Source organism: Carettochelys insculpta, chromosome 1 (assembly GCF_033958435.1).
Source record: "Carettochelys insculpta isolate YL-2023 chromosome 1, ASM3395843v1, whole genome shotgun sequence".
Lineage (NCBI taxonomy): Eukaryota > Metazoa > Chordata > Testudines > Carettochelyidae > Carettochelys > Carettochelys insculpta.
The window spans coordinates 237,946,039-237,965,938 of record NC_134137.1 but is presented as its reverse complement, the minus strand read 5'-3'; the positions used below and the strand labels follow the sequence as shown (position 1 = coordinate 237,965,938).

The window sequence follows — 19,900 nt, the reverse complement described above, 5'->3', positions numbered from 1 at the left end:
CTCTTAGGCAATTCCAACATCAACAGCCTAGGGTCCATGATAGGAGGCGGGGCTGCAGTGGCAGGAGGTGCTCCAGCTGGCCTGACCAGGGGCAGGGGCAACAGACGCCCCCTCCTTGACCGAAATCGAACTTTTGAAGGTGCAGTCAAGAGCACCAAACCACTCCCCACCTGGGATCCAGCACATCTTTTCTTTTCACCTATCCCCTTTCTATGCTGCTTGGGTGCCATAGAACATCAGATTAGTGGGTCCTGCACATGGTGGAAAGGGAATATACTATCCAGTTCCAGTCTTACCCATTCTTCTCCCCATCCTTCCCCATCCCTGTTCAGGGAGCCCTCTCTCAAGAGCCTACCCTGCCTGGCAGTCCGATTGCTCCTCGAGCAAGGAGCAGTAGAAGAGGTTCACGGGCAAGGGGTTTTATTTCCCAATTCTGAAATCCAAAGTGGGGTCTGAGACCCATCGTGGACCTGTGAGGCCAACCCCAATGTGGATTTTAATTATTTCCCTCTTTAGAATTATTTCTGTTCTCCTTTATGAATCTAAATGCATGGATTTGGTGATGCAGCCGAAGTCTTCCTTTTTTGGTCAGTAGGTAAATATACAGGAATGAAACCATTGCTCTCTTTTGAAATCTTATGGTGATGTTTTTCCAGAGTAGGCTAGCTGTGCTCCTATTGAATTGAATAGGAACAGATTGAAGCTGATTTTTTCAGTATGTTTGAAAAACCCCAACCTCACTGTCTACTTGGCAGTCTTACCTGTGTGTGCCATTGTGGAGAATGGTCTATCATGTGGAATTGATTATATTTTATTAGAATATTTCTCTCGTGGATCAGATGCCCTCCTATTTAAAATTACATAAACTCTGTGGCAATTACAGCAATTGCTTTATATGGAAAGTATTTGCATGCATTTCATTGAGGAGAAATAGCCAGCCTTATGTGACCAGCCATTTGTCCAGATCATTTTGAGAACCTTTGCTGTAACATTGGCGTTAGTTCTCATTTGAAAGTCATTATCTTCAGGAGTAAGGCCAAAGAAGATGCTGAGGCATGTGTTGTTTTACTGATGTAATGGAACCATTTAACTCATTATGCCTAAATTTTGTTGTCTGGACGTGAGGGGACCTTAATAATGTACCTTTGACTCAATTCAGCTTTATAGTAGTTGTTGGTGACCAGTTGTCCCATTTTTAAAGGGACAGTCCTGTGTTTAAGCCCTTCTGCAGGTGTCTGCTTACTCCTAAAAATGAGCAAACTGTCTCATGTTTTCTGTTTCTCCCCACCCATCAGAATTTGTGGGTCATGCTGCTGACTGGATCCTTGCTTACCATCTGTCCATCCATTAGTGATGAGTGTGTGTGGGGTGTCCAGTGGCTGACAATGGGGGTGGGTGTGCAAGGCTGGGGCTTAGGCAAAGCTGCTATGTGGAGAGGCAGCTGTTCCCCCTGCTGGTCCATCAGTGCAGTCCCTGCTGTGTGCCTCCTTTTGGCCGGGACGTCATCCTCACCTCCTGTCCCACTTCCAGCCAGTGTGGGCATATGGTGGCTAGTTTCATGTCATCTCTGCTGCCCATTCTTTGGCCCTTTATATGCCCCTTCTTACTGTCCTCTCCTTTCTGTGTCCTGTCACCCTCAGTCCTGCTGCTGCTCCATAAACTCCTCTCGCCCGCCAAGGGTATGTTCTGCTTCCAACGCTGTATGGAGAGCCAGACCCTCATCAGATAATTCATCTCACTGACAACCTGGCTGGAAGGCTCCTTCTTCCCCCTCTTCTCTTGCTCCTTGCATCTGGCAGTCATGGAAAGCTCAAGACCCTCTGGCCTAGGATACGTGTCAGGAGGAGCCAAACCTTGCATGTGCTAAAGCGAAGGCATGGGGAAGCATTTCTGTCCTTTGATTAAGCTATGGACCTCTTAGCACCTTGTCTCTGCAGACTAAGCTACCTCTTCATATGCCTGCCCCTTCCCTAGTTCTTATCTCTAGGCATTGTGGGGCTGCACTGTCCTAGATCTTCTCCCTTGCTGAGACTCCTCTGTCCAGATTGACTGAACTCCCTGAAGTTTTCCTGGGCCCTGGGCGCGGAAGGGGAGGGAGAGGAGGAGGGAATAGATGATCTCTGCAAAGACGTAGGCTAAATCATTCCTAACCCTCCTCCCCGCATCCTCACCCACTATGGCTGGAAGCAGCTTTTGTCCCTTCACTTGCACACAGCATCGAAAGGCTACGGCTGGCCATGTTCTGATGTGAACCCTCATAGAAATGGGGGGCCTGTGACTGCATGCTTCCATATGTTGCTGTGAGAAGACACAGCGAGGCAACATGTGGAGGTACATGAGGTCACAAGCCCCCCTTTCCAGACTTCTGTTAGGGTTCACACCATAAATGGCCAACAGCTGGCACAGAGGGCAGAGAGCACTGGTTAGAGTGGGTTGGGTCAGGTTGGTCAGCAACTCTCTATACTCGTCTGCGAGAAATGTACAGGCACGTGTGTGACTTCTGCCCATGCAGGCTTTAAAGATAAGTAAGTACATAAAGACTCTAGCTACTCTGTATTTCTTTTTAACAGGGTCTCCATTGACTTGATGTTAATCTGAATGGTTGTACAGTATAGTTCTGGCTGTGCATTTGAACTTGCTTGAATAAGGTTACGTCTGCACTTACGGGGAATGTCAGTGGTTGCTACGTAATTTTAGATACGCCAACTGCATACCTAAAATCAATTTTGCAGCTGTTGAGATTGGTCCTGGTCCTCAATGCAGACTGTCAATGGGAACGTGCCTCCCAGCAACATTCCTTAATCTTTGTAGCTCTCAAGGAGTTCCAGGTTGGACGTTGATCCCAGAATATGCCGTTTTGTGCATGGGCGAAATGGCACCCGGTAAGATCAAACCAAAGTGTTCAATCTTCCACAGCTAGTATAGACCTAACCTACAAGAAGTTCTGCGAAGTGCCCATATTCAGTATAGGGAAATATGATCACCCTGTATTGTAGTGATTCAGATTTCTGCTTACATGACTTTATTTAAAAAAAAATATTAATAGAGACATCTCAGTAAAAATGTAGAAATGGGCAAATGAAAAGGCTAAATCGGTCCCTCTTGCCAAAACAAGATTACCCACTGAATACTGAAAAGCATTGTGCTGTACATATTCACATGGTCAAAGTTGGGTTCTTTTTGTTCCACTATTAGGAAAACGTCGATGATGTTTTAGCTATTGGAATAAAAGTGTCAGTACATTTGCTTCAAATTCGCATCCTACTTTATTCTGTATTAATTTTCATGTGCAGACAAGCCCTTTTATTTTTCTTTCTGTTTCATTAATTCTATTTTATATTCCTCTCTTTTATACCACCTAAACTCTTTTCATTGTTTGGTTTTATTTCTTTCAAATTAGTTAAGTTTTATATAGACTTATTTCCAAAACATAGGAGTCTGATGAAAAAACTGGATTGGTGCAGTGTGCATTTTTCATAAAATTACTATTTTGGGATGGAGATATGTGGAAAAGGTTTTATTAGATAACTAAGTAGCACTGAATTAACTACCAAATTAACCAGCTGCATTTACCTTGATTCCAAAGAAGTTTATGCTGCTTGAGCAGTGAAGTCCTAATTGGAACTAACTACAGTATTTTTAAAAAGTTTCTGAAGTGATGCTGAGGAAGCTTTAAATATAACTTACTGAAAAAGATGTAGTTTACAGAGATGTCGGCCGCCTAAAATACCGAGCTGATGCAGTATCGGCACCTAGTATCTAAATACTTTAAAATTTTGAGTAACATTTGTTTTTAGACAAGGTTGTTCTTTGCCTGACATATTTTTATCTTTCAGTGGAGAAACAAGATACAACAAAGACAGGATACTTCAAGGTTAGTGTTTAACCTGTCATGACCATGACAGCGTTAGATTAAAAAAATTGCACATGCCTATGAAATGTTACCAGTACCAGGCTGGATAAAAATATATGACTAAATAAATTAAATTTAAATTTATTTAAATAAATTAAGTTTAAATGCATAACTTAAATGATTTTAATATATGCCAAGTTTAGAAAAAATAATCAGTGTGTTTTGGAGCACAAGTTTTAAAGTATGGTTTCCCGAAATGGGGGTGGGGTGGGGCATGAGGTGACCCATCCCCCGCTTTCCTCATCATTCTCCTACCCCAAGAAAGAGCCAGCTGTTGCTTCTGGCTCTCAGTCCCTGCCATTTTACATGGGCAACCTGCACAGCTGCTATAAAAAGCAGACAGCTAGCAAAGGCCCACATGGAGCTGGCTGCCTCCTACAAAGGTGAGTGAGTGTGGGTTGTGGGGGAGGAGGAGGAGGATGGGGTTAGATGGGGTGCTGGGGGCACCTGACTTGGGGGAGGCAGATGGGGTAAGAGCGGGGGGCTAGTGGTGCCTGGCTTTGGGGGAAGGGAGAGGCAGGGCTTGGGTGGGCAGCTCATGGGGCTCACACAAGCAGTCTGCAGGGCTCGGGCTGGCAGCTGGCCCCAGCAGTGCAGGGCTCAGTCAGCTTGGGTGGGCGGCTCTGGCAGCACAGGGCTCGGGCACGTGGGCGGCTGGCATGGGCAGTTCTGGCAGCTGGTATGGGGCTCAGGCAGCTGGCCAACTGGGGCTGCACCAGGCACTCCCAAGGGGCCAAGAAAAACTATTTGAGCTTATTTTTAATGTTAAATAACATTTTTATATCAAGTTTGTGTTTATTTTAAATTATGAATTGAATATTTTGTTAAAGGAGGGGTGGATATTGGTGAAGACGAGGTGCGGGGGTGGGAGGGTTTCTCAGAAATCAAAAGGGGGAGGCGTGATGCCAAAAAGTTTGGGAACCAGAGTTTTAAAGGAAGTCAAACCACAGCACTTGTGGAAGTAACTGACTAAGCATCTGTAAGGAGACTTCAGGAGTTTTTAGAGATATGACTGTATAGTTTATATCAGAAATTTGTTGGGGCAATATTGTTTTGCTTACATTAAAAAAAACAAAAACAAAAAATGTTTGACTGTTTGTTGACAAGCTTTTGTGCCTCCATGCTTTGGTGCCAGAGCTTGAAATTTGGTAAGGGAATTTAATTTGTTCCAGAAATGTGTCTTTTGGCCAAAGATGGGAGTTTGCTTTCCTGTGGCAACATCAAATTATAAGCTTTTTGGAGTAGTTAGCACTTGCTCAGAAACTTGTTAGCTTGGCAGCTAAATTCTCTGAAGATTGGAATTGCACTGAGCATGCTGCAGCCCAATGCTGCATGAACTGAGCAAGACTCCGTGGCGCTGATGCTTCTTACTGCTGTGCTTCCTGGCACTGAGAACAGTAAAACTCTCGTGCTTGGCACTTCACTTATAGGCATTCAGGCACAGTGGAGGAGGAAGCACCCTGATTTGGAATGCAGAAGAACCCGGAGTCAGACAATGCAAGCGATATCTTGGTGGAGGCAGTAGACCAAGTCAAGAAGGCAAGGGATTGACTGACATTCTGAGATATAATGAAGATTGTGGAGCAGTTAAGAAGACTGGGATTAATTGAGCAGGTTGAGAGCCTGGGGTGATGAGCATGGTGAAAATTAGGAGATGTGCTGGAGAAAACTAGTTCATAGGGAGAGAATAAGAATAGGGTGAGGAACCCACCGGGATATATATAGTTCTTTACCTAGCCAGTCCCAGTAAGGTTGGGGATTTTGAACAAAGGTTATATAGTAAGGGAGGGTATTGTCTGTAGGATCTGTGGTTTGTTTGGTTTATAGTGAATGAAGAGGGAATTGCAGACAGAGGAATGCTGAACTTAGGCTCAGGCGGTTGCATGTTGCCCCAAAGAAGTGGATGCTGTCCCTGACCAGTTCGTACCTGATGCTAGATAAGTCACTTAAATCAAACCTTCCATGAGCGGCCATAAATTTTGTGGGTTTTTTCACTTTTCTGAATGTACAACCTGATTTTTAGGAATGCTAAGCATTCTCAATTGCAACTAAATTCAGTGGGGCTGTTTCTACACATGCCACTTTTGGAAAGAAGGGGCCTCCACAAGGAGGACTTCCTTCCAGAAGACCCCCCACCCCCACCCCACTGCTACACTTCTACACGCTGTGTTGGAGTCCAGAAGAGCTTATTAAGGGGACTTCAAAGTAGGCGGGGTCCTTTCGAAAAGGAGCCCCGTCAGGACGAGCCGCGCGGCGGCGAGGCGCATCAATTTCAAAGTGCCATGGCCACCCGCATGCTAATGAAGCACTGAATATGTATTTCATTAGTAAACTTCGAAATGGCCATTTGCGTGGCCTTTTCGAAGTTTGGGGCTAGTGTAGACGTAGCCCTTCTGATTGTTTGCTGTGCAACTGGGAAGTTCTTGTAGCATAACTTGTATGTAATTGTGAGTGTTCATCACATAAATGTTCTTAGTAAGAACTTTAAGATGAAGTCCTCATATATTTGCTGGTGAGATGACTTTCATAGACATTTCTTGGAAAATAAGCAGAATATCAGCTGAGGCACTGTATAATAGCTGGTTGATAGTTTCTAGCCATATCTGTCAGTTGATTTTTGACTGCCTTTTTAATGTCCACTAGTTTGGATTGGATATTGGCTCCTACTATGTTGTTTTGTGGCTTGTGGGAAGGGGACTACAAGAATCTTTTAATGTTCAAAGTTTATAAAAGTGGTCATAACTAAGGTTTGTAAGATTGGTAAATATCCATTCCAGCCCGTGCTGAAATTGTTGAGGAAAAATTCCATTGGTAGCAGTTGTTGGGAGAGCTTTGCATTTCTGTCTTGTGCCTGCAGGAATGTGGTGTCACTGTGCTGAAAGGCAGGTAGCATGCTTCAGCCCTGCTCTCACAAGAGTGAGGGAGCAAGATCACAACAGCAGGGTTGCAGAGGGCTCCCTGTGCTGTGGCAGGATTGGTGACACCTGATCCCTGCAAGTACAAGCTGTGGAGGAGGCTGCTGTCCTGGCCAGGCAGAACAGAGCCTCCTGGATAGGGCTGTGAAGAGGAGGCACCCTGGCTGCTGGGAAGGCCATCCCATAGCTGAATGGCTTAGTCCCTGAGCAGGAGCCGTTAAGCCAGCCATGTCATACTCACATCCAGGGGGCTGCATGTGGCCTGACCAGTTTTTGTTGTGACCCCTGACTAGCTGTTAATAAAACATCTAAGTGTGGCTTGCCCGGTGACACAGCCTTCTCTGGCACACATGAGCAGCAGAAGGTGGAACAACACCAATCCTAACTCTGCAGACTGTCCATTTCTGGTGCATATGTATTAAAATCTCAGGGAGCCAAGGGGGTTTTAATATGCATGTGTCAGACACGGACAGCCCGAGGAGCCAGGATTGGTGTTTGTCCCTCCATCTGCCACTCGTGTGTGCAACAGAAGTGTGTGATCACTCTAAGGAGGGGGACGGTGCAGTGGGGGCTGCACTGCAATGAATGGCGGTAAAAGGAGGGCCACACTGTAATGGGGGGCAGTGCAGGCTCAAGGGGCCATGGGGAGGTGTAATGGAGGTTGTACTGCAGTGGGGAACACAAGCCCCAAACAGCGGGAAGCGGGGAGAACACAGTGCAATGGGGGGGTTGCTGTGCAAACCCCAGAATGTCGAAGAAGGAAGTGCAGAGAAATTGGTTGGCGGGGAAGTGCCGTGTAACCTGGAAGGATGGGGGTCTAAGCGGGGAGGGGATTGCAGAGTTTCTCCTTTGGTGGAACTGAAAGGAAATCTGCTTTCTGGACTTCAGACAGTAGCCACAGAAACTGTGAGATCCTGACCTGGTCTCTCTCCCCATGAGCCCTTCCCCTACTGGGGGCCACCCAGCGCCCCTTTCCTCTCTCCCTGCTTCCCCTGCGCAGGAGAACATGTTGGATTGTGATGTCTTCTAAGACCCACTGAAAGGGGGTGGGGGAAAGGGGAATCTCTAACCTCCATCTGGGGCAAGAGGTTGCTCTTAAGGCAGGGGAGGGGTTCCACTGTGTTGTACCCATCCTGTACAAACGTGAGAGGGAAATACATAAAATCAGCCAAAGCATTGTTCAAACCTGGTCACAATGACTGACAAAGCAAACCCTGTACAGTGGAAATGGAAACTTAAGTACACCCTTAGTGACGTAGTGTCACCAGCTTGCTGTTGGAACACCCTGATAATGAAACTGACAGCCATAGGTAGCTGTAGAATGCAGGTATCCTGACACCTGGCTTTCTGTGTTCTCTGCAAACTCATCTGTCCCTTCTTTCTTTGAGATGTTTTGGGTTGTCTGATTTGACTACCCCCCACCCACAACCCACACTCACCTTTGCACGTGGGTCTTCTCCAGCTGCCTAGTTCTTATAGTGGCTGCACCGGGTCACCCACTTAAAACGGCAGGGGCTGAGAGCCAGAAGCAAAGACCAGCTATTTTTTGGGTGGAGGGAAATGATGGGGAGGGCTGGGTCACCTCGCACCTCCCCCAGCCCCTGGATTCCCACCCCCCACACACAGTTTGGGAAACCATACTCTAGAGAATCTGATTGTTTGATGGATGTTCAAGGAAAATCTCTTTTTTACAAGGCCAGCAGGTGACGCTGCTTATAGTTACGCATAATGTTTTTAACTAACTGAGACACACCATATGCACAAATTCCAGGTGCTACTGTCTGTGTTGTCTCTTACATCATTGTGGATGCAGTCTTTTGTGCAAACACCATCTTTGCAGCATTAGTCTCCCTTCCTGTGACCTGACAGGAATGACACACAGCTCAGCCTCTGGACCCCAAGTGCCATTTTCAGATAAGAGTGTGACCTGGGAAGATGGTGGTGATGAGGCTTGGGATTGTTGGGAAAGCTACTTTCCATGGCACCATAAATTCCCCCTTTAGACCCTTCTGGTCAGCACAACATACCTGTTAGCTACCTTCCTCAGCTACAGAACTTTATGTTCCTGCCCTCCCCAAGAATGATTTCTGATGTCAGCACTGAGGGGGAGAGCAGGGGAAGTATAATGTATTTACAGAATACACATGGAAAAACAGATCTCGAATAACATTTTTAATGGTATTTTTGTGAGGGGAATCTGATTACCTTGGCTTTCTGCTCGAGCATTCTCCAGACAAACTTTTTAAAACAGCTATTGACTATGGATGCCCAGGGACTCAAATTCACTAGTTACCCTTGCAAAGTCAGGCTTCTGCATACAGGCTTTTAACATTGATATATGTAAGCTAACTTTTTAGTTGTGTAATGTAGATTAAATATTCTACCCATAATCACCTACCAATAATAAATCGTTGTGTTCATAGAGGTACTACTGTTTTTCCCAATTAATTTGCATGATGATTGAATTTTGAGTTTTGCAATAAAGGGAAGTGGGACAGAGATTTTCAGTGTCGCATGGCACTACAACCCTGACTGGATTCACTGAATACTACTGTATTAAATGTAATTAATTGTAAATTAATTAAAATTCAAATGTTAAATTGCCTGGGAAAAATTTATTTTTCAGGACAAGGTGTGGATGAGCCCCTCTCTGAAACTGGTTTCAAACAAGCAGATGCTGCTGGTATATTTCTCAGTAATGTAAAGTTTACTCATGTCTTCTCAAGTGATCTTCTTCGAGCAAAGCAGGCAAGTGCCTTTTCAGGCAATTGCAAGTAAATGTAAATCTCTGTATTTTGGAATGGTTATTTTTGGGGTGGAGCAAAATAATGCAGTGGCAATTTTGAAGGAGGGGGCAAGGATGCAATTAAATTATTTGATGTAGAAAGTGAGCTCTTCTCCAAAGAGTGAAGGAAGCTTAAAAGAAACTAGTGAGTTAACAGACATGAGCCATGACTTGCATCTTCATTGCATGTGGTACTTTACAGGTCTAAGGTATCTTTTCCACAAGCAAAACCATGGAATGTTGCTACATAATTTCCTCTCCCATAGTGGTGGTGGGAGCACTAGAGAATCTGATTTGTGAGGTTGATGGATGTTCAAGGAAAATCTCTTTGTAACAAGGCAAACAGCTGACACTGCTGATAGTCACCCATAATATTTTTAATTAACTGAGAGACACCATATACAAAAATTCCAGGGACAATAGCTGCTATTATGTTGTAACATTTGTAAGATTTTTTTTCTTAATTCTCTTCAAATGTAAATCAATCCTTAATCTACATTAGACTTTTAGCTTAATAGTGACACATCAGATCTATTAATGCTGTTTTATCAATTCTGTTTTGATCATCCTCACCTTCTCACATGCTCGCCACAAAATCTACTTACTGCTGCCACGCACAAGTCGCTTAAATTGACTGTTGCAGCAGTCAGTTGTGGGAACCTATCCCACAGTTCCCTGAACCCCATAGCATTCTGGCTATTTTCACTGGTGCAGCATGGTTAAACAATGCCCTGAAAGTGGCTCTAGGTACCTGATGACATTTTCCTACATTTCATTTCCCTCATTCCCCTGACGTGTTAACCAAGCATCCCTCTTTCCAGGTGGGGTCTGGCTTGCCTGTATGAGAGATGTGCTTTTTATAATTGTGGGAGGGGAATGGGTAGTAAAGCACTTTAGGAGAAGTTAGGGTTTCCCAACTGATAGGTTTTCAAAATGGGATGCAAAAGCACTGGATCTTTGCAGGCTTGGATCTGGATTTAGACCTCCAATCAAAGAAGATCCTCAGATCAGTAATTTTGTCTGAGGCCCAAGAGCCAGCCTGGGGCACCAAGAGGCGGGTCCCTTCTGCACTGGGCAAAAGGTGCAGACCCTCCTGGACCTGTGGGGCAAGGAGGATCTACTCCAGTACCCCAAGGTGAAGTGCAGTAATGCCCAAGCCTATGCCAGTTGGCCGCCACCCTGGCAGAATGCGTGCCCCTCCCCCGCGCCCCACTGCACCATGGAGGAAGTCAAGGTGAAGGAGCTCCAGCAGGGCTACATGCAGACCCAGAATGCTGTCCAGCACTCTGGGGTGGGATCCACCACCTGCCCCTATTACCAGCGTGTCCGTGCTTGCAGCTAGGTTTAGACCTGGCAGAGAAGACTCTCGGAACAAGAATTTTCATTGCTGCAAGCCTTACTTTCAAGAACAGTGGTAATTGTAGACCTCTGTCTATAGCCAGTCCTGAAAATCGTGACCATGACCACCCAGGGATACTTCCCCCAAGCAGCTAACACACCCCAAACTACAGCCAACCCAAAAAATTGTGACCACTGAGTGAGACTTCCCCCAGGTGGCTAACAGACCCCGAATAGCAGCCAGCCCTCAATATCCTCGCTTAAAATTTATTTCACACGTGTACAGAAAAATTAGAGGGAACATTGCCTGATAGCTGCTGCTTTTACCTCTGGTTCCCACTGGAGTCCCTAGAGCTCTGTGGATACCAAGTGGTTCCCATTGGAGTCCCCAGAGTTCTATAGATACCAGGTCATATTGGTGGATATCCACATCCATGGACATACATTTTGTGTAGGTGTAGGGCTCTCTCCGTGGTCAGGTATCTTTGAAAGCCCATGGCAATTAAACTGAATTCCCAAATGACTAGTCATAGGCTAATATGAGTTAGTACCTACGTAATCAGGAAGAGATAGTGGGGACCTTATTAGCCTAACAAGCTTAAAGGGTTGGGAAACCTATTGCCTGCAGACCAGATCCAGACCATGATTTGCATGGACCCAGCCCGCGAGACTTGGGGCTCTCGTCCTACCATTCCCTACGATAGGGGCACTGGCACTCCAGCCAGATGGCAGATACCATGACTGAAACCCCAGTGCTGGCCACCTCACATTGCTGCAGGGGAACCCTGAGGCTCGCAGGCCTGATTCAGACAAGCGATGGCTGGATCTAGCCCGTGGGCTCTGCCAGGTTGATGGGGACTGGCTTCTGAGCTACAAGGAAGTGCTTTGTGCTAGCACAGACCCTGCCCCCCATCACTCCCATTGGCCAAATCACGGCCAATGGGAGAGGCAGGGGACAGTGCCAACAGGGACACTTTTCAGATGCATGCAGAACAGCGCAGAGCTGCACCAAATAGGTGCCAGCACTCCCATCTCTTGCCTCCTCCTTCCACCCAGACCCTGTGCCCACCCTCTGCTCCTGCAGCCACTCCCTGGGGAGTGTGGGGGCCGGGACTTGCATTTGGAAAGTGAGCCTGGAAGTGGAGGATGGGATTGGGACAAGGAGATGGCGGTCACAGGAAAGCATGCATGGGTTGGAGGCAACAGGCAGAAGTCTGTGCTCAGTAGTCCACGTTTCAAGTCTGAAATGAAACGTAACGTTCTTGAATTTCACCATTTCTCTGCTGCTTGCGGGTATCTGTGACACACACAGACACTGTGTCTTATACCATCTAAGGCCAGTTGAGACAATGGATGACAACCTATCTCTATCAGTTTCTCAGTTAGCTAAGGTGGCAGAGGCTTGTGTGGTGGATCTGATGGTCTAACCCTGCTGATAAATGAAATGTAGACGTCAGTTATGACATGATGAACTTTGTTTTTTTCAGTTTCCTTTTTTAAAAAAAAAATCCTAGGAAACTCTTACACTTTTAAATACTTACAACTGATAAAGACAAACACTCACACATTAGGAAATGTCAGAACTAAGGCTACCTTCTTAATCCTAACGTGAATCCCTTATGCATATGTGTAATCACATCCTGTTTATTCCACAGAGCCCTCACCTCATTCAGTCCACAATGCAGGCTAAGCCTGTTTAGAAGTTGTTTCCTGACTACTGCAGGAAGAGTAGAGTGGCTCTCATCATTTAGGCAGTTGAATTCTGCCTCGAGTATTGGATTCCATCCCTGCTTCTGACACAGAGTTTCTAGGTAGCTCTAATGAAGTAAATGCCAAACTTTCTGTTGGTGATGGCTGCTTGTGTGTTTCTTGTGTGCTGAATTGAGGCCTTTGGGTTTGATTTGCTGAAGTGCTAAAGACTCTCAGCTGCAAATGAAGTCAATGGTAAACATAGGGATAAAACTAACCCCTCTTCTTGCATGTTTTGTGAAAATAAATGTTTGTGAAATACCAAATATTGTAGAGATGAGCACCATGCAAAACCCCACAAGGAAATTAATAATGCTGTCTTCAGAACAGGACTTGAATAATGTCCAGTAAATAATATATGAGCCACATATTGAATGAAAATGATAAAACAATATTAAAAGTTGCTCATTAGTGAATATTGTCCATACTATGCACTGTATGAGGCTGGGGTCCTGTGGAAAAAATGCAATCAAATAATTAAAGACTGTATCATAATGCAGATTGACAGACAGCCTTAATTCAGGCATTTTTTTTAAACTTCTGAATGCTTCCGTCTGCTATCTTAATATGTTTGTTAGGTCCTGCATAATGTTTGCTTTCCTTGGTACTTCAGAATTTAGTATTGTAAGCATCTGTTATTCCTAACAATTAATGTTTTTGGTTTTTTCCTCCGAGGAACCTTTTAACATGGGAGAAATATGTAGTTTTTATGTGACTTCATACATTTATTTTTTTCAGACTGCATTGACAATTATAGGAAAGAATCAGTTTTGCAAAGATATTGTAATACAGTATGATGCAAGACTTCGAGAGAGGGTAAGTGCGAAGTTACTAGTTCATGTCTTTAACTTGAATACTTTGTACATGTAATTTACCAATTTATAAAATAATTTAAATATTTCATGTATCTGAATGCTTGAGTAGCTTGGTAATTCATCCTTTATAATGATGAAATTTTCAGTTTTGCCATTAGGTATACAAAGGCGTTCGTTTGCTTCACTGCTTTCTGCATTCATCCTAGGGCAGAATTTGAGTGTAATTTACATAGTCACCTTCAAACTCCATCCATTTTGTGTGTGTGCACATAGATATATAATAGTATCTCTTGTATAAGTTTAACTATAATTTGAACCATCAGGGATGGTCTAGACAGTACTTGGTCCTGCCGTGAGGGCAGGGGGCTGGACTTGATGGCCTCTCAAGGTCCCTTCCAGTCTTAGCATTCTATGATTCTGTGAACTGAATAAACTAAATCTGAGGCATGTTTTAACTATTGGTGTTAACAGTAAGTGTCCTCAAGTTGTTATAGTACCGGTACTTTCAGATAATTTTTAAATGAGAAGAGACACTAAGGGGGAGAGCTTGATTGCAAACTGCCCAAAGGTAATCTATTAAAGTAAGAAAATGCTGCAGCATTTCCTTATTCATTCCTCTTTCTTAATCCCCAGGATCAGAGTCCCCCCCTCCCCCCAGGAGCACGGGGCTGACTGGAGCCCCCACATACCCCATGGGGCCGGGGAACAGAGCCAGAGCCTCCTGGCAGCCCCACGGCAGCCAGGGTACAGGGTCTGAAGCCCTATGGCCTCTATGGAGAGCCTGAACTGGGGGTGGAGTCCCAGGGGAGGGAAAATGAGACTGCAGGGCTGTCTGGGGGCAGAAGCCCTAGACCTCCCCTGATCCAGCAAATTCTCTTGTTCAGGACCTGTCAGCTTCCGACCTTGCTGGACAAGGGAGGTGCAACCTGTACTAAATAACAATGGCACTTTTCTTGTTCACTGTTTGACTATTGAAATAACTACAGTAAACTCTTGTGTAACTGTTGTTTGATTAACCGGCACGCTCGAATAACCAACATGACTCTCAGCCGGCCAGATGTGGTCAGTGGATACCATGCAGAGCCTGGAAAAGCAGTGTCAGGGCTGGTGTTTGTGCACAGAGAGGGAGAGCAACGCCCTGCTTGCCCCCCAGGGGCAGGGGGTGAGCCCTCTCAGTGCTGCCCTGTGTCCCTCCGTGCTGCATGTGAGTACAGCCAGCAGAATCCTCTGATCTCCCACCCAGCGCAAGAACTCTCAATTATCCAGAATATTTGATTATCGGGCAACCTCCCGGTCCCATGAATGCTGGATATCAAAGAGTTTACTATATAATGTTTATGTAAGTAAAGTATAGGGATTTGTATAACTGAGGGAGAGATGATACACTTGTCTGTTTTCTGCTGCCTGTTTCCTCAAAATACTAAGCATTACTGTAGTTATTTAACCATCATGATGCCTAAACTTGTCTTAACTTGACTATATCATCTGTTCTCGCTTATTATGGTGGTGTAGTGTGGGATGTGGTAGTGTTGAAGTCCACCTCAGGGATGGTTGAGTTGATTCCTGTATTGTTTGTAAAGACCTTCAGGATGAAAGATGCTATATATATGTAAAGTGTCCAGAACAGTGTGCATTATAAACTGAATGTTTATATGTAACAGCTACTAAAACGTTATAGGAATTACTTCTAAATGTGATATTTGGTCTGTTTCACAGTGAAAACAAAGATTATGTTCTTGGGGTTCATCTTCATTTTCTCTTGTGGATTTTTAGCATTTGAGACTTATATAATCTCAGCCAAATCATTATCCTTAACCCATAGTTGCAAATTCTTAGGGTCAGAAAACTAAAAATTATGTTACAGTATTTGTTTTTCCTACCTTAAAGAAAAAAGTTACCTGTCCATAACTGAAATATAGCCTTTTTTGAATGTTCCAAGAGTATTTTTAATAGCTAGTGCGCTTGTATTTAGAAAAATCTCAATAATCAATTTTCTAATTTGTTTTTTATGCTGTGAATTTTGGCAGAGCTTTCAAAGGCACAGAGGATAGTTGGGCAACCAGTTCCTATTTGTACTTTTGAAAATATCCCTGTATGTTGACTCTCACTTGGCCATAGCACAATCCCAGTGCTTTCTGTTTGGATTTTGAAGGGTTATGATTGTGAATATGTCCCTTATTAGGATATTGTGTACCAAAAATGATAGAAAAATCTGGTCTATAGATCAAGAACAGCCAAAGATAAGTATCAGGCTGATACCAAGATTTTAAAGTTTTGTTCTTCCATTAAATTAGAAATGCAGGATTACTTTAAAATGACTTATTTGAAGAAAATAACATTGAGCCCATTTATATATCTCTTCCGACCCTTGGTGTGAAGTGAGAGTGTTATGAACCCTATATTAAATCCTAATTATAAGTAAGCCCTCTATTTAAAAGTGAAACAGGAACTTAATCATAAATGAAGTGTGAGTTTGAATTTGTGTGACTGACTTTTTCTTAATATTCAGTAAATTCTTTTCTATAAATGGTCTTTTCTAGAAATATGGGATTGCTGAAGGAAGGCCACTGAGTGACCTCAAGGCAATGGCAAAGGCTGCTGGAGAGCAGTGTCCTTCATTTACACCATCTGGAGGAGAAACCCTAGATGAGGTATGGCATTGTCACTCGTTTGTTACCTTACACCAGGGGTCAGCAACCTTTCTCAGGTGGAGTGCTGAAATTTGACCTCTGTGTACAGTCTGAGCGCTGGTGATACTTTTTAAAGTCACTTATAGTCCTACCTAAACAGCCTTATTAATAAATAAATAAAGACAAAGAGCATTACCACTGGTGCATGAAAATTGGCTCATGTGCCATTCTTGACATGTGATGGGGTTTGCCAACCCCTGCACAGTCTCACACACTAGTCACATTACATACACCAGAGTGCCAGTCAGCATCAGTGTTTCCTGTAAGGCGAGCACTTGGTGGCCACCCAGCAGAGATTCAGGTGCCACCCAGCAAAGTGCCCACGTCTGGCAGTATGTGTTTCTACTGGCGGTGCACCTCTTCACATACCTTGGTGCGCATAGCAAAATTTAGTCTGGCCTGGGATGTAAAATATTAGAGGGATCACTGGTCTGCATGCTGGGGCCTGAGACTTGTGGCACACCAGGATGCTTCAGGGACTGTCGTCAGACATTCAAGCCAGACCCAGCTCTGCCAGCAGCAGTCACACGCGCATGTACCTGACACCGACAAGGTGCTCCATGGCTCGAAGCATTTCACCAGCAGTAGCTGGTCCAGTACATATTACCCTCCTGCACGTACACCCACATCTGCAAGGACCCTCCCACGAGTAACACGAGCTGCTGGAAACACATTGCATTGGCTGCCATCCAATGGGGTATTGCAATTTGTGGGCCAGGCGTGGGGAAGAGTCTGTGTGCAGGCCTTGTACAGGAGTCCTGCAAACCACCCCTCTGGTCCCATCACAGCCCCGGTAGATACAGCAGTCGACGTGGGCACATGACAAACTTAGGGAAGACAGTGCCCTGTCCCTCCTTTCCTTCTGTTTCCCCATGTAATTCAGTCCTCCCAGTAGCTGTCAGTTTCAGTTGTCCTCCTTAAAGGTGGCACAGATCTTCCTCTGGTTTTCTTGCAGAAACAGTCGGTGACTTCTCTAAAAGACATCAAAGAGTGGTGGAGCTTCAGTTAGATGGTTTCTTTGAAGTGGTTAAAGTGCCAGTTCCTCTCCCAGGGCTCCATATTGAGTCCCCTGGGAAAAGCACAGCTTCTGCTGATTCCCCTTCCCCCATAATACTGAAAACACCCCCCCACTCCCATGCCCCAAATGCAACAGCTACAGTCTTGCCTGTGACTCTCCCTGGGAGAGTTGCAAAATGATTACTTCTGATTAAAAGCCAGTGAGCAAGTAGAGCAGCTCCAACAGCAGAGGCACCAGTCTCTGGAGAGCAGTGTGAAAGATGCAGGCCTCTGGCTGCATGGGGGGCGGGTCTGCATAGAGGGAGAAGGGGCAGTGCTGAGCTCCCAGCTCATGTGCCAATGAAAAGCAGCTGGCCATGTGCATTAACTCTGTGCTAGTGCAGACACCTCTGTATTGTTAATGAAAGAATGTTTTTTATCAGTTCCACTCTTCTGTGTTCCCTTTTGATAGAATGGATTTAAATACTGCTCTTCTATTTTCTTTAGTTTTGGTATGTTTGTTTGGAATCATGCTGATAGCTGTTGGTTGGCTACCTGTGAGTTTAAAAACTTTGTATCCCAAGTGATCAGCACGGAAAGCTGTTGAGTTTCAAATGGATTTGGAGTGTGGTACCTTTGCAGCGTACGCAGGTGGTTGGGTTTATGTGTTTGTTTTTAATCTCATTTTCTATCCTTTTTAATCTGGAGGGTGGGGTTGTTACATCATCCTGTAATCCTCATCCTACCAGATATAACTAGACTTGAGGGCATTGGCAGCTGATTAGGGATTTTTTCCCTCCTAAATCTAAAATAACTTGGGGATACCTTTATGATGAATCAGTCTGTTATCTTCATGAAAATTAGAAATTACTATCACCGTCCACCTCCTTGGATTTAGAGGGCTGAGAAATAATAATTTTTTCCACCATTAGTATTTTGACCTGGTATTATACCTGCCATGTGGAAGATAGAGCTACTTAAGTTTTCTTGTCAGTTTGTGATTTATGTAATTTCTATGTGTTGTAAAACAAATGATAGTGAAATCGTAAAGCCAGAGAAAAAGCAACCAGGCAGTTCACTGGACAGAGTTCTTGCAGTCATGACAAATACATTCCTTTTTCCTAATACCCTTTTTAGGTAAGGGCACGCGCAAAGGATTTCTTTGAATTTTTGTGTCATCTTTCTATTGAAGAAGACTGTCAGAAAGAACAAGCTGTTCTGGGCATGGCAGGCAATGGCTTGGAAGCATTGGAAGGAGGACCAGTTTTCCCTTTGAGAAATCACTGCAGTGGACTCCAAGTTAATTCTGATACTGACAGAGCTGCAAAAATGTTAAGTGCCAACATACTGGTTGTGAGTCATGGGGCATACATGAGAAACTGGTTTGGTTATTTTGTTTTGGATCTAAAGTGCACTTTACCATCAACTTTAAAAAAGTCTCAGTTATCTTCTGTCAGCCCTAATACTGGAGTGAGTCACTTCATTATAAACCTTGGAAATGAAGATGTGAATAAACCTGAAATTATCTGTGTTTGTCTTAATCAAGATGATCATTTAGCAGATATGAATACTAAAAATATGTAGCTCAAACACTTAAAATGTTAGCAATATTGAATGTATTTTTAATTTTTAAATTTTTAAGTTATTTAAGCATGAGAAATAATTTATTTTGAAAAATACCCCTAAATAGCAAATATTTGACTAAGTACATGTTATTTGGAAAATTGGTTTTAATTGAATTGACTTGAACTCAGTTGTTGACGCTATACTGCAAGATTTTGGCCAGTTGTCATCTTTTACCATAACATGCACAATATAGATGACCATAGTACTTGATAGTAATTCAGGATTGTACAAATTATACTAAAACATATTCTTTATAAACAGGAACTTAAGATATTATTATTCAGGACTCATGCATATCTATTGTTGTTGTGGTTTTTGTATCTTTTTCCCGTTCTACCAAAAATGTTAGATACCGTCAGCTGTTTTTCAAACAGTATTACATGACATAAAGTTTGGAAATACTGTAACAAAATGAGTTAATTTTTGTCAATCTACTATGCTGTATTTATATATGTAAGTTTTTTGTAAATGTGTTCTATTTTAATATAATGGTTTCCCTTCATAGAGGGATCATTGTCTAGTGGAAACTGTGGAAAAATGTGTTTGAGGAAAAACCTGCCTCTGCCACCAACAAGCTTTGAGGCCCCAGGCAAGTCTCTTAGTCACTCCATGCCTCAGTTTCCCTGTCTGCAAAAATGGGAATAATGGCACTTACCTCACCAGCATGTTGTGACGATTTGGGTTGGTAAAACATTTTTGAAATCCTCTGCTTAAAATCCTTGTACAAGTGCAGAATGTCAATTGTTTAAAATGTTTAGGAGAAGGAGGAATGCTAAGATGTGCAAAATTAGGACCCCTGTCCTGAAAAGAAATTCTTTCACACCAAAGACTGTGTTTACTAGACTCCCACTCATTTGAAATGGGGCTCTCATTTGCAGCATCTAGATTGCAGTAAGCACTCAGGCTGTTTATGGTTACTGATAATACTGAAAGTTCTCCCAATTTTTGAGGTGTCTGTAGTATTCACATGTATGAGCGCACATATAATGACCTCTATATATGTTGAAATAAAACTATTATTGTAATTCGCATATCTTAAAAGATTGCAAATAAAACCATTAAAGCTATCTGTA

General features: G+C 43.8%; 1 protein-coding gene across 1 annotated transcript in view; it reads left to right on the top strand.

The window, feature by feature from the left end:
* Window positions 1–19,900, top strand: part of TIGAR (TP53 induced glycolysis regulatory phosphatase) — a 25,755-nt gene extending 5,855 nt beyond the window's left edge. The window contains exons 2-6 of the mRNA XM_075003020.1: window positions 3,837–3,874; window positions 9,455–9,576; window positions 13,439–13,516; window positions 16,056–16,166; window positions 18,339–19,900. Of these exons, the coding sequence (XP_074859121.1) occupies window positions 3,837–3,874; window positions 9,455–9,576; window positions 13,439–13,516; window positions 16,056–16,166; window positions 18,339–18,785 (796 nt within the window). The 3' untranslated portion in view covers window positions 18,786–19,900. The remainder of the gene's footprint in view (window positions 1–3,836; window positions 3,875–9,454; window positions 9,577–13,438; window positions 13,517–16,055; window positions 16,167–18,338) is intronic.